This window comes from Phoca vitulina, unplaced genomic scaffold (assembly GCF_004348235.1).
Source record: "Phoca vitulina isolate PV1807 unplaced genomic scaffold, GSC_HSeal_1.0 scaffold22, whole genome shotgun sequence".
Lineage (NCBI taxonomy): Eukaryota > Metazoa > Chordata > Mammalia > Carnivora > Phocidae > Phoca > Phoca vitulina.
Genome location: NW_022589725.1, coordinates 43,549,704 through 43,567,520, shown reverse-complemented (window position 1 = coordinate 43,567,520; position 17,817 = coordinate 43,549,704). Strand labels below are relative to the sequence as shown.

At 43.5% G+C, this 17,817-nt stretch overlaps 1 protein-coding gene across 10 annotated transcripts in view; it reads left to right on the top strand.

Moving 5' to 3' along the window:
* The window catches only part of ST6GAL2 (ST6 beta-galactoside alpha-2,6-sialyltransferase 2), an 83,399-nt gene that overhangs the window by 47,862 nt on the left and 17,720 nt on the right, over nt 1-17,817 (top strand). For 6 of the 10 annotated variants that reach the window (XM_032419212.1, XM_032419214.1, XM_032419211.1 and 3 more), the window contains 3 exons: nt 7,718-7,815; nt 9,222-9,323; nt 11,649-11,823. In XM_032419212.1, the coding sequence (XP_032275103.1) occupies nt 7,718-7,815; nt 9,222-9,323; nt 11,649-11,823 (375 nt within the window). Of the gene's footprint in view, nt 1-7,717; nt 7,816-9,221; nt 9,324-11,648; nt 11,824-13,473; nt 14,462-14,671; nt 17,603-17,817 lie in introns of those variants that run through there. The other 4 variants (XR_004301191.1, XM_032419216.1, XM_032419215.1 and 1 more) reach the window with 4 other exon arrangements.

Genomic DNA, 17,817 nt, shown 5'->3' with positions numbered 1-17,817 from the left:
ATGTAAGAAGGAATTTAAGTATTATGCTTTAAAGCAGGCAGTAACTTGCTTCTGGTTTTGTTTTGCCTTATTTTAAACACCTCTGCGTAGTAGTTGCATATTTGGATTGCTCTTGCACGTCAGGGAGATTTCTCTTGCTCTTTGTTCTGGCATAAATATCCCTGACCAGAGTCTTGGAAACTCTATTCAGAATTTGGAAGAGAGCGTGAAAGAAACCAGGAATTAACGTTTCCGGGGAGCGGGAAATATCACTTATATCTTTGTTAGTTTCTAGCATCCAAATTTAATTTATATTGTCTGCACTTAGGTGAAGCTTCATGATTAGAGTTATAGACTCATAATTAAAGAACACACTCAGAAATTTTAAGCAATTCTCTTTATTGTTTTGCCTTGGTTCCTTTGAATCCAATTTTGTACTGCCATCTTAAGGATACGTAATCAGGGGCTCCTGGGTGGCTCCGTCGGTTAAGCAGTCAACTCTTTGTTTTCAGCTCCGGTCATGACCTCACGGTCCTGGGATCGAGCCCGCCCTGGCTCCATGCTCAATGGGGAGGAGTTGGCTTCAGGATTCTCTTTTTCTCCCTTCCTCTACCCCTTCCACCACTCGTGTGCTCTCTGTCTCTAAAATAAAGATTTTTTTTTTTTAAAGAATACATAATTAGAGCATAGTTAAATGTGAGAAAACAAAGAAGTCTTTCCTTTTTATAAGCTAGCGTGTCTCTTCGTCTCAGCACTTGTGCCTGCCAGGTGCTGACATTTCTCCTTCCTACCCTCCTGATACATACGTGCTTATTAACAGAGGTGTTAATGACCCTCTTGATAAAAACAAATTCATGCCGTGGATTTCTTCAGCGAACTAGGAATATTGGGGCTTGCTCTGCTAGTTAGCTGAAATCATCCCGGCCCCTAGAAATCTACTTGTGAAATTGGCTAAGTGAAGATCAAAGGACTTACAAAAGGTCATGGTCTCATGAAAATCTGAGGAAGAAGCTAGGGAAGTATCCGAGGCTAGCTCCCTGCCAGGAGGCCCCTCCCGGCTGTACTGTCCATAAATACTCCGCCACTGGGGGGTCTCTGAGAGGGAGAGCCAGTTGCTCCTCAGGTTTGCTTATCGGCTGCCCTCTAGCTCCCCCTGCTGGTTGCTCAGGCGGGCCGTGCAGTCCTGTTTCCGGGCTCTGTTAGACTTGAGTCACACCGTATAACTGTTCCTGAAAACGGTGCAGCAGTTGTAAACACCTCCACTTTGAATGTTATTGAAAAGCAAACTGAACTGTTTTGGAAACATAGAACAATCTTTCCTAGAGCCTAGAGATGATTTTTTTTCAGCCATAAAAAACAATAATAATTTGGTAGTGCTGGTAGCTACCAGCAGTCCTAAGCAAACACTCGACAGAGCAGAAATGTCCAACAGTAGTAGCCTTGGTATGGGAAATCGGGATCTCTGTGCTTGAAACTCAAATTCTGGGAAGTGTGTGGAGGGAATGGGAGGGTGGGGAGGGCTGTGTGTAGGGGCATATAGTAGTTGATGGTAAGAGCTTGGGGTTTAGCATATCCTGATACCTTAAAGGGTAAGAAAAGGTAAGAAAGCAGATCATATAGTCATTTAACAAGCATCGATTATTTATTGATCCCCAACTCAGCAAGGCCTGATACTATGTTAGGCCTACTAGTGATGCAAAGATGAATAAGGCACAGAGCTAGACCTCAGATCCTCTGCAGTCTACTGGAGGTGAATGACTCTAATGGGCAATTCCAGTTCCATGGTTAGAAGGACAGAGAGATATGCAGACTGACAGGGAAGAAATGACAACAGAACCCTAACCCACCGTGAGGGCTGATGGCCGGTAGGGAGAGGAGGTTAAGAAGAACTGCCCAGAAGAGGGAAATCCAAGCCAAAGGCCAGGATAACAAGGAGGTGAGACAACACAAGGAGCACCGGGGGTGGGAGGTGGGGGTGCATAAAAGGGCACAGGGGTAGGGGAGATGGGGGGTGTGTGAGAGCTACAAGCAGCACGAGGGGCCGGGAGTGGGGAGAGACCTGAATGGATAAGCAGGCAGGCGGGCAGCTCACGATGTCCTCGTGCATCATTCTTCAGAAATCAGACTTCACATAATAATTGTAATAAAAGGTGCCACTTACCGGGCATCTACTGCAGCCAAGTCCTGTTTCTAAATGCTCTTGTGTTCAGTGTTGCAAGCCAAGGATGTGGTGATTCCTGTTTTATGGAGGCACCTAGAGGCACAGGGGGTAGAGCCTGGACTCCATTAAACCCCACTCTCCCTCTCCAGAAACTCCAACTCTGACCCCTGCACTCGTGGTGCAGAGAGAGGCATTGAGATCTTTGAAGCAGGGAAGTGATGGTACAGCTTTTCATCTGAGAGAGAGTGTTCCAGAGCCTGGACCTGAGGGCACAGAGGAAGTCCGTCACATGGCAGCAGTCCCAGGGAGAAGTGAGACAGGCCAGGTGGCAGAGTCTCGAGAGGGATGAATCATCTGTTTGGCAGGCGGCTCCCTAAAGACTGGAGGCTTTTGCTCCCTTGCCATTTCCGATTTTGTGCTCTGGAGGAGCGCAGGAAAGAGGGAGGGGACCGTGGGGCCAGTGCCCGAGGCAGGGTGGTGACTCAGTGCTCGTGCCCTCCTGGCTGGCTGCTCCTTAAAGGGTGTTTTTAATCTTCCTTCAGTGAATGCATGTAGCCTGGCTTGGTTCTCAAGGTCAACACGAAATGGCTCTACCCTGGAAATGCCTTCTCCAGAAATGAGGCTTTACTTTATTCCCCGTGTGCTTGTTGTCTGATCCATTCCTCCTTTTGTAAATATGAATGGACAGCTTAGTTTTTCAGGCGCATTATCAAGGAGATGCACAGCGAGGCAGACATTTACCAAACATGTCTGCATGATAGACACACTCTGGGCTTCCCCCCCCACACCTGCTCCCCCCTCCCATCCTGATCCTACTGGCAGCTCTGAGGAGGTTCACTCTCCATCCATAGCAGCCTCCCTCTGTCTCTACCTCCCTGCCTCCTCCCCGAAAATTAACCTTTTAACTCTTTAGACTCCCACCACTTCCAGAGGAGTTAAGCCAGATTCCATCTCTGTGCCCTGTGCGCTGTGCAGTTGCTGGAAGGCTTCACACACCTCAGTGTAGAATTCTGGCATTTCAAAGCTGTGACATTTTCAGGGGCGATGCAGTTGATTTGGAATTTCTACCTAATTAACCTGAAATACACCCCCTGCTTGGGAGCCTTGGCTTGTTCACCTTTGCTTTAGACAGAGGCTGTGTCCAAGGGCAGCATGGTTTAGTGGGAGGACTGTGGTTCAGGAGTGTGGGCCTCACACTTCTCATCCTCACGTTGTTCTGATTGTCTTAGTTCCTGAAGGTCACCTCACTGTCTGGAGCCTCTTGTCACTGCCTCAGGAGAAGGTTGCCCCAAGTCAGCAGTTCACCTAGTGCGTGTGGTTCACATTTGGGGTCCCCAAGACCCTTCAGGGGCTCATGAGGTGAAAACTTCTTTATAATGATGCACAGGGGTCTTCTGGACTGTTTGACATTCACACTGGTGATGCAGAGACAGAGGTAGGTAAACTGCTGGTTAGTGTAAATTAGGCATTCCTACCCAACAGTACTAGTTGTCGTGCTGGTTTGCACGGCCATGCTCAGCAGGAAAAGAATCGAGTGCCCGTTTCACTTATGGATGTCCTTGATGAAACAGGAAAAAAATGAAAAGAATGTTGGTTTTATTTAATATCCATCTTTGACTACATGTGTTTTTAAGACAAAGTGGGCAATAAAGTGAAAACACACTTCTGCATACCAACACAGTGGACAAGCCCCTGTGTGGTTGGAGTCTTGAGCAGCACTAGCACTTGCGTCATGAAACACAATTTTTACTTGAAACAAATGACTAATAGACATACTTTATTCAGACCTGGATATTTGGTAGATATTTTCTCATAAAGGATCTGAGTGAGCCTGTCACTTGTAGGAAAAGAGCTGACAGTATTTTTTGCCAGTGATAAAATGCAAGCTTTCAACCATGAACTTGGAACTGAACCCAAGTTCCTCTCTCCGATGCACAGCAAAGCCATCACTGAGACATCAGGTATGCAGCAAGGGAAGGGTTTATTTATGCAGCCAAACCAGGAGAGGAGAGGACAAGCCTCAAATCTGCCTCCCCAAAGGGAGAGAGAATGAGTTTTTTATAATCACAGGGGTTGAAATTGCATACATATTGATGAAAAGATCAGGGAAACTTATGACAGCTCATAAGGAAAGATGGAACATGCACATTGAACAAACGTACATGTAACATACATCCCGTGTTCACTTTGGGTGTAGACTTAACATCAGAACGAGGCAGCATTCAGCCCCTGACGTCAGGAGGTTATCTTCAGACAAGGAGAAGGGGCTATGGGTTTCCTCCAAGAGACATTTTAAACTGGATGGGGTCTTGGGCTTATTATCTTGAGTAAGGAATGTGGGGCCTCCTTTGTTCATAGGCTGGAACCGTATCAGTTGACCTTGAGTCCAGGCTTCTGCAGAGACAGACAGTGGGCTTGTTAGTGGGGTCTGAAAAGACGCAATAGCTGATTAGGGGGAAACAATTTTTCTGAAAAACAAGCTTTAAACTTTCTGCCAGTTTCAACCTCATCAATCCTATGGACACATGGTTTCAAACTTGGAAGCTTCCCATGCTCCAGACTGATGAGATGCATGGTGATTTAACTGATGTGATTTTGGGGGATACTTTATAGTGAAATGCATCAATATGTGGAAGATCTGCATAACTGATTGAACTGATAGCTCCAAATGATCATTGCTCAATGCTACAAAATCGTGCCTGGGTGAATCCTCCATTTTGAGAGCAAGAAGAAGTATTTGGTTGGATTTCAATGGAACAGAGCATGGAAAGTTCATTTATATTGTTTCACATTCCATATTACAAAAGATTTTGTTTTTTTTTAAAGAAACTAGCACTTGTCAAGTTTTGGTGAAGTATCAGAGAATATTCCCAGTAATCTGGAAAGACTTAAAGTACTCCTTACATTTTCAACAATATATCTGAGTCTTGACATAATTCAACTAAATCAATATATTGCAGCAGATAGAATGCAGAAGCAGATAAGAAAAACCAACTGTCTTCTGATAAGCCAGGCATTAGGGAAATTTGCAAACATTTAAACCAGTGCCAGTCTTCTATTTTTTTTAAATATGGTTATTTTTCATAAAAATATTTTATTTTTAAATAAATAAATAAACGTCTTCTAATTTTGCTTTCTAAGGTGACATACATTGAAAAATATAATCCAAATAAACAAAAGAACTTTGGGTTTTCGATAATTTTCAGAGTGTAAAAGTGTTCTAACACCCAAAAATAAGAAGCACTGCTTTGGGTAATCTAATTTTTCTAGTGCAAATATCATTTGAATTTTATGACAAAGTACTATTCAATAAAAATAAATAATAAAACATTCATTATAAAAAATGTGCGAACAAGTACTTATAAAGAAAATAGAAAGTGTTCATGTTTTTTGACATCATATATGCAAAGCATGGATCACCTAGAACATAAAGATTGGCAAACTTCTTTCTTTTTCTTTCTTTTTTTTTAAAGAGCCAAGTAGTAAATATTTTAGGCTTTGTGAGTCATGGGGTCACTGTCACAACTCACCTCTGCCATTACAGACAATAGATAAACAAATGAGTATGTCTGTGTCATCATACAGCTTTATTTACTAAAACAGGTGACAGGTCATAGCTTGCTGACACCTTCAGCGGTTACCCTAAAAGAACACTATAGAATTTTAAAAAAAAATATTTTATTTATTTATTTGACACAGAGAGAGAGAGAGCACAAGCAGGGGGAGGGCAGAGGGAGAGGGAGAAGCAGAGTCCCTGCTGAGCAAGGAGCCTCATGTGGGACTCGATCCAGGACCCTGGGATCATGACCTGAGCTGAAGGCAGATGCTTAACTGACTGAGCCACCTAGGCGTCCCCAACACTGTAGAAGTTTTTAATGGCATAGCCAGGAATCCTTTATGCATTCTTTGTGTTCTATTTAATTTTGGTGCTCGAAACTGGAACATAAATTCTTCTGAGCTTAGAGCTCAGAAGCTCAAGAAAGGTACCTAATGTAACATTGTTTTAATGGTGACATGTGTGCTGAGTCTCTGCTACTTAGGGAATAGGAAGGTCTCTCCCAAGGAGACTGCTCAAGAGGGGATAGCAGGACTCAAATGAAGAAGATGGGCTGCTTTAGGGACTCGCATGGGGTATAGTCACAGTAAATGCAGGCTACATCCACAGGCTCTTTGGCAAATCAGAAATACGTAATCTTACCTCTCTCTCTCTCTCCCACATACACAGGCATTGTTGTTGTTCCAACCAAGTTAAACTTGAAATGTGCATGGAATTTTTGAAGCTAAAGATAGCCCATTAGAAATTCCCTTATTGCTGATTAACTCTGGTTTCTGGGCAATACAGTAGCTGGCTCAGGAAATTCCCAGACATATGTATGCATATAGACTGCTTTGTGGGAAGGGAACATGTCCCCATTCCCATCCCTTAATCGGATAGACAGGTGACCCCACTCTCCTCTACCTGTAGCTCTTTGTGTCCTTGTCGGCCTCCAGGAGATGGGAGCTTTGTTTTCACCCAGGATCTCCGAGAACTTAAAAAGTGTCAAGTTGAATGAAGAGAGACATAGATTTATGTTGTAGTTGAGGCTCGGTGAACCAAGGTGTGCCCTGACAGAAGACAAAGTGCCTTGGCAGCCAGTACCATCGGTGGTGCTTCCATCCGGCAGGGCTGCGGCGGGACGTCATACCAGTGCTGGGAACGCAGAACGCTCTCGATTGCTCCCCCGTGGGTCTTCTGGGCAGCAGCAGCAGTATGTGAAGCACAGAAATCCTGGCCGGGTTTTTTTGGGTTTTTTTAAGTTTTCAGTTTTAATTCCAGTATAGTTAACATACGGTGTTATAGAGGGCTCTTTTTTTTTTTTTTTTTGAAGATTTTTATTTATTCATGAGAGAGAGAGAGAGAGGCAGAGGCAGAGGGAGAAGCAGGCTCCCTCCTCCCCGCAGAGCAGGGAGCCCCACAAGGGGGCTCAATCCCAGGACCCCGGAATCACGACCTGAGCCGAAGGCAGATGCCTAACAGACTGAGCCACCCAGGCGCCCGAGGGCTGGTTTTCTTTTTAAGCACAAACCAGTACCCCAAGGTATAGAAGTCGCATTAAAGGCTGTGGCTCTTTCTGTGTGAGAGATGCCCTTGGTCTTGGCACCGGCCGCGGTCTTAGAGGCACCATGAGCAGCCTCCATGCTCCAAGCAGTAAGAACCACACAAGCAGCCCGTCTGCAATATCTTATATACTCCCACAGATTCCATCTTTGAAATATTCTAGAATCTTTCAGAGAATGGCTGCATAAAGCATGTCACCTTTAAAGAATGTGAACACATAACAAGTATCTAAATATAGCTTAACATTTGGATGATATAGGACCACTTGTAATGGTCCGATGTTTCCATGTTGATTTGTCCCCTAGCCGGGATCCCATTCTAAATAGACACTATACTGAAAAATATGTGTATGGGTATCTTAACTTTATTGGTTGTTCCTAATTAGCTTCAGGTATTGAAAATTTTGCTTTAATGCTTTTTTAAATTATGTCGATTTGACAGCAAAAAGTACAGTAAGTTTGTCATTTATGTGTCCTTAGATTCTCATGATGCAGTTTTGAGATTTAACTCTGCTCCTACACGCGGCTATGAGAAAGATGTTGGAAATAAAACCACTGTGCGCATCATTAATTCCCAGGTAAGATGGATGGTGTATTCTCATGGAAGTACATCTTATAGGTAAATAGTTTAACTGGATGAGTGAAGAGAAATTACCCATTTATTCATGACTGTGGTCTTGCTTATTTCTATGGGTCTTGTAATTAAAAAGAACAAAGAAAAAAATGCAGATAAATAGAACTTATGTGTGACATGAATAGGAAGAAATGAGTAAATAAGATTAAAAGGAAAAATCAGTATACATATGGAAATATGTTTGTCTATCCATACACACATGTACATACATAATCATAGACTTAGCATGTTGCATTTTATGAATGGAGGAAAAGACAGTTAAATTTAAAAGAAATCGCGGTGGTGAGAAAGGCCAGCAATGAAGGGGAGAAAAGCAAAGGTTACAAAATCCAAGGGTCAGTAGGGTGGCTTGCAAACTTTAGTCCATCATTTGAAAAATTAAAAAAAAAAATGGATTGTTTTGTTAAGTATTTCTCTTCCTGGTGTTCTTCATAAGAATATTTTCCAAGTTCAAAGCAAAATTACTCTCAAAACCACAGCAGTTCCCAGAGTTTCAAACTATATAGAAAGAACATGAGGTGATGGATGATTTATGACAGGTTGCTTGCAGAAGGAAAGATTAGCTTTCTGCATGGTACCCTGAAACAATCGTCATATTTCCTTACTTCACAGATGCCATCGATTGTAAGAGCCACCATTCATTCAGTCACAGCTTCCCAGCTTTTCAGCGTTATCAACCCCACCAAATTGAAATACGTGTCCCCTGTAAGATACGCCCTGGCTTGAGAAATCTTCAAATATGAAGAAAGAAAGTATATCTCGAAAACTGAAAAATTGCCCCTGAAAACTGATGAAAACCAATACTTTTTTCCCTCCAAAACTGTAGTTAAAAAAGATGATTGGCAGGTATCTCCTGGTCTCCTCCAGGACCAGATAGGGACACAGAGGGAGGAAGTCACATCATGGCTGCCATCCGTCCGCCAGCTGTCTGTGTTCCGTTTGTCCCGAGCCTGGCCCTCTGGAGGCGCCTTCATAAGGCAGGTCATCCACAATTGCACCTCCCTCTCCAATCACCTGTGAAAGTAACTGGAGATGATGCTGGGGTGCTGAATTAGCTAGGGCATTGCATCTTTCAGGAGCTGATTCAATGCCGCCAGCTATGAAGATGGTGCTGGTGAAAATGGAGGAGACAGTGGATTTTATTTTTAACCCTCATTTCCCCAGACATTTCTTTACACACATAAGCATGCGATGCTCACCTCTCTCCATCCCCTGGAGGAAAAGACAAAGTCTGAACAACTTTTTTTTTTTTTTGCTCTGATTTTTTTTTTTACATTTTCATCTTTTTTTAAGATGTAATTTTGAAGAACCAAACACTTGTTTTAAAATGACTTTTGTTTGTATTTGCAGATTCTGACCAACCCCAACCATCACTTCATTGACAGCTCATTATATAAAGATGTCATTTTGGTGGCCTGGGACCCTGCTCCTTATTCTGCAAATCTTAATCTGGTAAGTGTTTTCTTTAGGGTAAGTGCTCCTACCCTAACAGTCAGACAGTGCCTTTGACTGATTAATAATGGGAGCAAGTCAAGGATTAAGCTTTCACAGAATGAAACCACTCACGGGCGCTACTTAAATACATGTGTATTCATACCATTTTGATACCCGGTTCCCAGAGCATACTTGGTGAACATGATCTATCTAATGAAAAAGGGCTTTTGCTCTCAAGGATTTAAAAACCAAAACAAATTACAGTGTCTAAATATTCAGACATTCCTAATTTCACTAGAGATTGGGTGGAGTAAACTCAGAATGTTTCCATTGTGATAGGGTTACTTTAACTTCTAAGCAGTTACAAGACCTTCTGAAATAAATTCAAAGTGCTTGTCAAGAGAATTTAAACTTTGTGAATCAGCAGCTCATTATTCTTTAAGTGTAACCTGTTACAGCCTTTCCTGGAGTGTGCCACTCTTTGGCTTCTGCCTCTAAACCCTTTTTTACTTTACGTGGTGTAGTGTAAACAAGATTATTACTAGCCATCAAAATATAAGCAAGTTATATTCATGGCGTTCTGGCAAATCATTGCCTATCTAAAGGAGCAGCTAGTTACTTTGGTGAAAACTTGGAAGAAAAGCCAGTGCAGTTTTTAAAGAGGGCTGGGAAATATGTATGACGGTTTAGCGTCGTGAAAGGTGCTGTCAGCTGTGCCGAAGAGTGTCTTTCGACTTGTTCTGCCATGACCTAAGAGAATGCATCCTTCTTAAGATAAAGGTGGGGGAACAGATCTTGGCTCCACCAAGAGGTAACTTTCCAAGAGAGCAGCTGTCCAAGGTCACATGGGTCCCTCTGGGGGTGTTTGGTCACTGTTCATCTTGAGACCAAACTAGATGTTTGCCTAGCACGATTGCTAACTGGTTGTTAACTAGGAGTACAAACCAGAATCACCTAGAGAGGATTTTTCAGATGTATCTGTCAGAGCCCCATTTCCAGACATGTAGCCTGCAGCCTGAGTGTGTATTTTTTGAGAAAGCTCTCCAGCTGATTCTCACAGGTACCGTCTACCAAGAATCAAGTGTGAAATGCATGTTGGAACTCTTCAGCTTCCTTTCCAGACTGGAGTTCTCTAGCTTTAAGTTCTGACCTATCTCTTGCTGTTTGTGGACAGACTCAGACCTCTAGCTGTTGGTCCTTGTTTCTTCCTCCTTTGGAAGCAGCCAAGCCCAGGGCACAGAGCTGTCCAACTCAATGGACATGGGCATGACAATGCCAAAATCCAGGCAGCAGGGCTGCTTTCTGTGTGGCCTGTGCTCTGGAGGAGGAAGGGCTGAGGAAACTGAGGCCCATACTCCTCTTGCTTCCCTCCTGCTGCCTCTTGGCTTGGGGGCAAAGTGTACTACAGATGATTGGGCCTAGTCCTTCTCAAAATTGTCAAAGCCACAGAACCCATCCAACCAGGGACTATTACTTGGGATTAATATATACCTCCTATCTCCCCAAGGTGTCAGTTCGAAGGGATAATGGGGCCCTCAGAGCCTTATGAGCTAAGTCTCTCCCCCACAGACCTCCAAATCCCATTTCATGACGGCACCTGAGACATTCTAAAGACATTTACAAAACAATCAACCTTATTGTGCATTTTTTCATACAATAATGTATGTATAATCAGTAGAGGTATACATTTTGATGAGTGTTAGCAAATGTATATAGCCGTGTATCCACCACCACAGTTAAGAAATGGAATATTTTCATCACTCCAAAGAGTTCCTGGCGCCCCACCTGTCAGTCTTCCAGGCCCCACCCCAGACCTAGGCAACAACTGGCATGCTTTCTGTCACTATACATTAGATAAGGAAAATATGTTTTTGAAATACACTGATTGAGCCCAGGGGTCAGCAAACTACAGCCGTCAGCCAAATATGGCCCTGTTTTGTAAATAAAGTTTTATTGGAACGCAGTAACGCCCATTCGTGCTCTCTCTGCTGTGGCTTTGTCAGTACAACGGAAGAATTGACTAGTTGAAGAAGACCGTGTGGCTCACAAAGCCTCAAGTGTTTACTGTCGGGGCCTTTACAGAAGAGTCCAGCACCCCTGCCCTACCTCATCTCCCATATTTCACTAAAGAACAAAGTATCCATCCTCCAGGGCTGGAACCCTATCTTTCTTTGTTCTGGTTCCCTCTTCCAATGAGGCAGTGCCTGACGTGACAGTCACCACCTCACTCCCCTCCTGTTCCCTCAGCCTGGAAGGAGCTTCTGCCCCCAACTGGGTGCTGACCTGTTCCCTTTTCGCACTGTGGTGCTCTGTACTTGATTGTGTTGATTTCTTTTTTCTTAGTGGTACAAGAAGCCAGATTACAACCTGTTCACTCCATATGTTCAGCACCGTCAGAGAAACCCAAATCAGCCATTTTACATTCTTCATCCAAAATTTATATGGCAGCTTTGGGACATTATCCAGGAGAACACCAAGGAGAAGATTCAGCCCAACCCACCATCTTCCGGCTTCATTGGTAGGTATATATAAGAATGGATGATCAGGCCAGCAGGATTAGGCTTCGTATTTAGTAAATGTACAGTTACGTTATTTAATCAGAACAATTAGAAGGTGGTTTTAGAGGAAGCATAGATTAGCTGAAGATAGTAGAAATACTCTGTTCTGATTATCTATAGGTGCATAACAAAGTACCCCCCAAATTTCAGGGTGGAAAGCAAGAAGTATTTTATTTTCTGTCATGATTTTGTGGGTCTTGATTTTGGTGGGCTTGGCTGGGTGATTCTTCTGTTCCATGGGCATCGATGAGAGTCACTTGGTGGTACTCATCTGCTTCCTGGGATGGCTTCCCTCCCATGGTTGGCCCCCTTGGTGCAGATGGCTGGGAGGGTGGGCTCAGCCGGGAATGTTGACTCTGTGCCTGCACGTGGTCTCTTATGGGGTGGTCTCAGGGTAATTGGGCCTCTTAAATGGACACTCGGGGCTCCCGGCAAGTTTCTTATCGCTGAGGCCTAGAGACCTGCACAGTGCCACTTACACTGTATTCTGTGGGTCAAAATAGTTAAGGACCCATGGGATTCAAGGGGAGGACACATAGACCCCACCTGGGTCATCTATGAGCCACCATCCACTTACCCATTCACATTGTTCACATGATGCCAGATTGAGGAGGTGAATTTGTGACCGTACGATAGTGTCATGTGCTGCAAGAGAAGAGGTGCAGGCTTTGATGAGAATAATTCTAGGACCTTCTACAGCTCTTGCTACCAGAGTGCACTAGCTCTAATATAAAAAATGGATTGTTTTATCTAACAGGATCTTCACACTTGGCTTATTATATATATTTTTTGCAACCAGGCTTTGATCCTCAAAATTTGTGGTCTTACCCCATTTCCTTACCTATGCTTCAGCTAATCATCCCATTATCTCTTTGATTTTACCCACGTAGGGTAATATTAAGGAATAGCTTCGATCCCCTTGGCAATATGAAAGCTGTAATAGAACCAAAGGATATTAGTTTTGTCCACAAAAAACTGTGATGTTCTCCACCCTAATTTCAATGAATTTACAGCCCTGCATCTTAATTTGGGCTGTGCTGTGGGTCTCTGTGAATAAAGGAGAGATTTATGGAGATAGTAGTGGTTTGGTTATGGATACAGGACCTTCAAGTATCTGAACTGAGGCTTGTGGATTTTGGAGTGAGTTTCTGGTATTACAATAATGTGAAATATTTTACATAGAATTCAAGACAGAATTTACAATATGACTGCAGATTATTTTCCTCAGGCATAGCTAACCGCCCTTTTAAAGTCATGCCTTTGACACTCTATTTCCAAATCAGTCCTGAAATGCTAGGTACTTTATCTTTTGTGCAATATCATGGGACCCTGTTGATTCAGGAAAGAAAATATAATCTAGTTTATCAGCAAAGGTTAAGTGGGATGAAATCATGCTTAGACAGCATAATAGGATGTGGCAGAAATTTAATAAAATCTTTTTCGTATTATTGCCTTCTCACGAATTCATGGGGCTACCACTTGCTTGGAGCAAAAGTTTTCGAGCGCAGTGGGGGCTATCAGATATACTCACCACAAAGTGTAGTTTGAAAGATCGAGTTGGATCCTCATAGCTGGAGAGAAACATTTTCCCATGTGTTTTTGTTGGACAGAATCCTGCCGCATATGGCTAGCTTCCTTTCATACCTATTTACTGAGACTTTGGAGTTTTCAGAGACTGACACTTGCCTTTGAGGCGTCTTTTACGTGAAGAAGGGGAAATGCAGTCTGATGGCGTTGCAGGAGTGCTGACTGGGGCGGACAGGTGAAGCGTGACTTGTTCTCTGCCATTTACCACCTTTTTGATCGTGGGCAAGTCAATCACTCCTGTGGGCCTCCCTGTGCTCTTAGAAGAGATGAGAAGGATAAAATCTTCTTCAAGATGAGTTGGTGCACCCATTTGCCATGATTACTGTTTTCTACCACTTTCCTGCTCAGAGTGGCAGCTGCAAGCCACGGGGGGCTATTTACATTTAAATTAATTAGGATTAAATAAGAGGGAAGCTCCAGGAAGCACTGGCTTCCTTTCTAGCTCTTAGTAGCCACGTGCTCTGGCAGTGCAGAGGGAGACCATCTCCATCATCACACGCAGTTGTATAGGATGGCACTGTGCAGTTCTGCTAGTCACAGAAGAAGGAGAAAGAGCAAGCGGGTAATTATGGAAGTCTAAGTTCCCACTGGGCGGGCTACGCTCTGCGACTGGAGACACCGATGTCGCAGAAGCCACAGCCCGCCATCATCACCTTCGTTTGCTGCTCTCGTCCCCGGCCAGATTTCAGCGTTAGCCCTCACGAAGGATGGGCAGGAGAGGCAGCTTGTGTGAGCTGTGCTCAGCAGAGCACCATTCGCCCTCTGAAGACCCCGCGGATGTTGTAATTGGCCTGCCTCCTCTTGGATCTTGCTCAGAAATATGCTGAGAGCCAGAGTCTGTTTTATAACCTCTCTGATGTTCCTAAGTATTGGTAAAATGATGTCACTCACATCTCAAACTTTCTGCCGTAAGAATTTTTAAAAATCAGTGAGTTATTTTCTCTTATCAAAAAGTGTTCTCCAGGGGGGCCCGGGTGGCTCAGTCGGTTAAGCATTTGATTCTTGATCTCAGCTCAGGTCTCAATCTCAGGGTCATGAATTCAAACCCTGCGTTGGGCTCTCCATGCAAGGTGTGGAGCCTACATTTAAAAAAAAAAAAAAAAAAGTGTTCTCTAAATACTCCTTCGTGTTCTAAGGTCATGTTGAAAAAAAAACTATTGACTTCTTATCTCACCACCTTATCATTTCCAACACTAACCTCTCCTGTCCCTTACTGAACAGAAGAACCCATCATAGAGCTGGTCAGTGAGATCAGGATGCTTCTGGGTGCACAGCGGAGGGTTCTGTGCAAGTATGGGGGTCAGCAGGACGTCCTCTATCAGAGAAGAGCAATTTCCTGATATTCTGCTGTCCTCATCAGCACAGGGCTCCACCTGGAGGTAAAGCAAGATGAGTCCCTGTGCTTTATTGATGTGCGCATCTGTACAGGAAAATAGTCTCACATTTAATTACTTCTATTACTAAACCCACTGCATATATTTTCCTTGTATGTGTTTATGAATCTGCATGTGTAAAATAGAAGGACTCTAAAAGTTGACCGTTTTGAACACACAAGACATTTCTTTCTATGGAAATTTATAGCCAATGGCCATTAGATTCCCAGGGGAACACACCTAGAACCCCTTAAATGTATTGTGATTGGTTGCTATTCAGAGGCCTATTCCTGGGGCCTCAGTTCATCATATTGGAGGAAGGTGGGGAAGATGGAAGGGAAAAGCCACTAGGTGGATATTAATTAAGCACCTCCTATGTAGCAGGCACAGGGTGAGGCCCAGGGGTAGTGGGAAGGAAACCAGGCAAAGGTCCTGCTCACCACGAACTCACGGTGCAGTGGGTGACCCACATTACATAAGTGTGTGTTCCCTAAATAAAATAAAATCACAAACTGTGCAATGAAGGAAAAGAACAGGCTACCTCGAGGGCTGGGAAGTGTCTGTTTTGCCCATCGTGTTCATGCTCGTAGCCTAGCACATAGGAAATACAAGAAATAATTATTTGGAGAATGAATGAATGTTTTAGCTCAGTGGTTCTCAAGTTCAGCATGTGTCAATCACCTGGAGGGTTTGTGTATTAGTTAGCTAAGGCCATGAAGTAAAGTACCCCAAGACTCACCTCCTGGAAGGAATCAGCATTTATTATTTTGTACAGTTTCTGTAGTCAGTATTGTGGGAGCAGATTGGCTGGATGGCTCACCATGCTCTTTCATGAGGTCGCATTCCAGCTGTCTGGACATAGGTTGGCTGCTCTGTTTTCTAGGTGGCTCACTCACAAGATGGCTGTTGGCCAAAGGCCTCAAATCCTCACCACAGGGACCTCTCTAGGTGTACTTGGAAGTCCTCACAACGTGGCAGCCAGCTTCCCTACAGCAAGCGATCTGAGAGAGAGAGCAAAGAGGAGGCCACGGTACTTTTAATGGTGTCATACATTATCCCCGTGGCTACAGTCTGTTTGTTACATCAGTCAGTCCCATTGTTGTGGGATGGAACTACCCAAAGATGGGAACACCAGGTAGGGATCCTCGGGGCCCTGCTGAAGCCTGGCTCCCACACCTTTCTAACACACAGACACCTGGGCCCATCCTAGAGTTTCTGAGGAGGTGGAAGGGGCAAGAATTTGCATTTCTGCCGGTTCTTAAGTGATGCTAATGCTGCTGGTCCTTGTTCTGTGCTTTGAGAACCACCTTTCTAGCGTTTTAGAATCTTAAAGTTAGAAGGAACTTTAGAAATCTGGTCTGCAGATCCTGTATTGATAGACGTGCCATCAAGGTGATAAGCATTTGGCTCAGGAGAACACAGGATGCGATCAATACATTATTCTTTTTGTTTCTTTGAAGACATAGCTAAAAAATTTACTCTTATCATTACTGATGGACTTCTTTCATGTCTTGAAAACTCGTGAAATGTCATACATAACAGCTGGCTGTAAATGTCTTCTTAAAAGTGGATTTTTGTTTGTTTGGTTGGTTGATTCTATCGTCTTGGGACCCAGATTCTTTACATATACTGATTGTTTGGGTATAAGTTTTGGCACCAATAAGTGAGGTCCCAACTCTTAACTGATTGCAGGAAACCATCCTCAGGAATATTCAAGCAGATGGTTCAGCCAATATCTCCCATTCTAGAAGCATGACATCATTTTTGGACCTTCATTAGGAACCCCTAACCCTGGACCAGCCGTCTCCTTGATGGAACATAAATCTCGAGGGCTTGCCTGGTAGATAGGAGCTATGGTGGGTATGTGTGTTTTCTGTGGGGAAAAGAGAGCAAGAAATACATAGTCCCCCCCCAACCTTATCTGCAGAGGATACATTCCAAGACCCCCAGTGGATGCCTAAAACCTCAGATAGTCCCAAACCCTATTTAGACTGTGTTTTTTCCTGTATGTATATACTGATGAAGAATTTGAATTCATAAATTATAAATTATTTATAACAATGTATCCCAAGAAAAGTTATGTGAATACAGTCTATCAAACTCTGTTATTGTACTGTACTCACCTTTCTTCTTGTGCTGCTGTGAGATTTGATAAAATGCCCACATGCTGAAGTGAGGGGAATGACGTGGGCATTGGGACTTGGCGTTTGGCCACTTACTGACCTCTGATGGTATGTCAGGAGGATCTGCTTCCAAACTGCAGGTGATTGTGAGTAACTGAACCTGCAGGATTAGGGGAGACTACAGTGTTGAAGGGAAGAAGAGTCTAGAAGCTACTTCTGTCCACTGCACCATTCTGAATGTTCCTTAGAGCAAGCTTGGAAATATTTCTGTATCAGCATTGTCTTTGATCACAATACCGGAGTATGCATTGTACTTTTTCCTGGGTTCTGTGGGATCTGTGTATTATCAGCTCCTATGGAGAAGTTTTCTTATGGGCAAGATGTCCTAGTAAGATCAGATTCAGGCACAGATATTTCACTTGCACCTAAATAAATTCTTCTTGTTTTATCTACAAATAACAGGAACTGCCTTTTCTGATTATAAAGAAAGAGCAGTAAGTTGTGTAAGACTTGACAAACACATTGACCTAGCATTGAAGAAAACAAACTCTGAGAGCTTCTTCACTGAAACTCATTTTATTGCTGGAAAAGCATCCCAGAAGTTTCTTTTTTGGTTTGTTTGTTTTTTTAAAGATTTATTTATTTTAGAGAGAGAAAGAGAGTGCAAGTGGAGGGAGGGACAGAGGGAGAGGGAGAGAGAGAATCTCAAACAGACTCCCTGCTGAGCACAGAGCCTGATGTGGGGCTCGATCTCAGGACCCTGAGATCAGGACCTGAACTGAAACCAAGAGGCAGACACTCAACAGACTGAGCCACCCAGGCACCCCCAGAAACTTCTAATTCACGTACATAAAGGACTTATCAAAGCTAA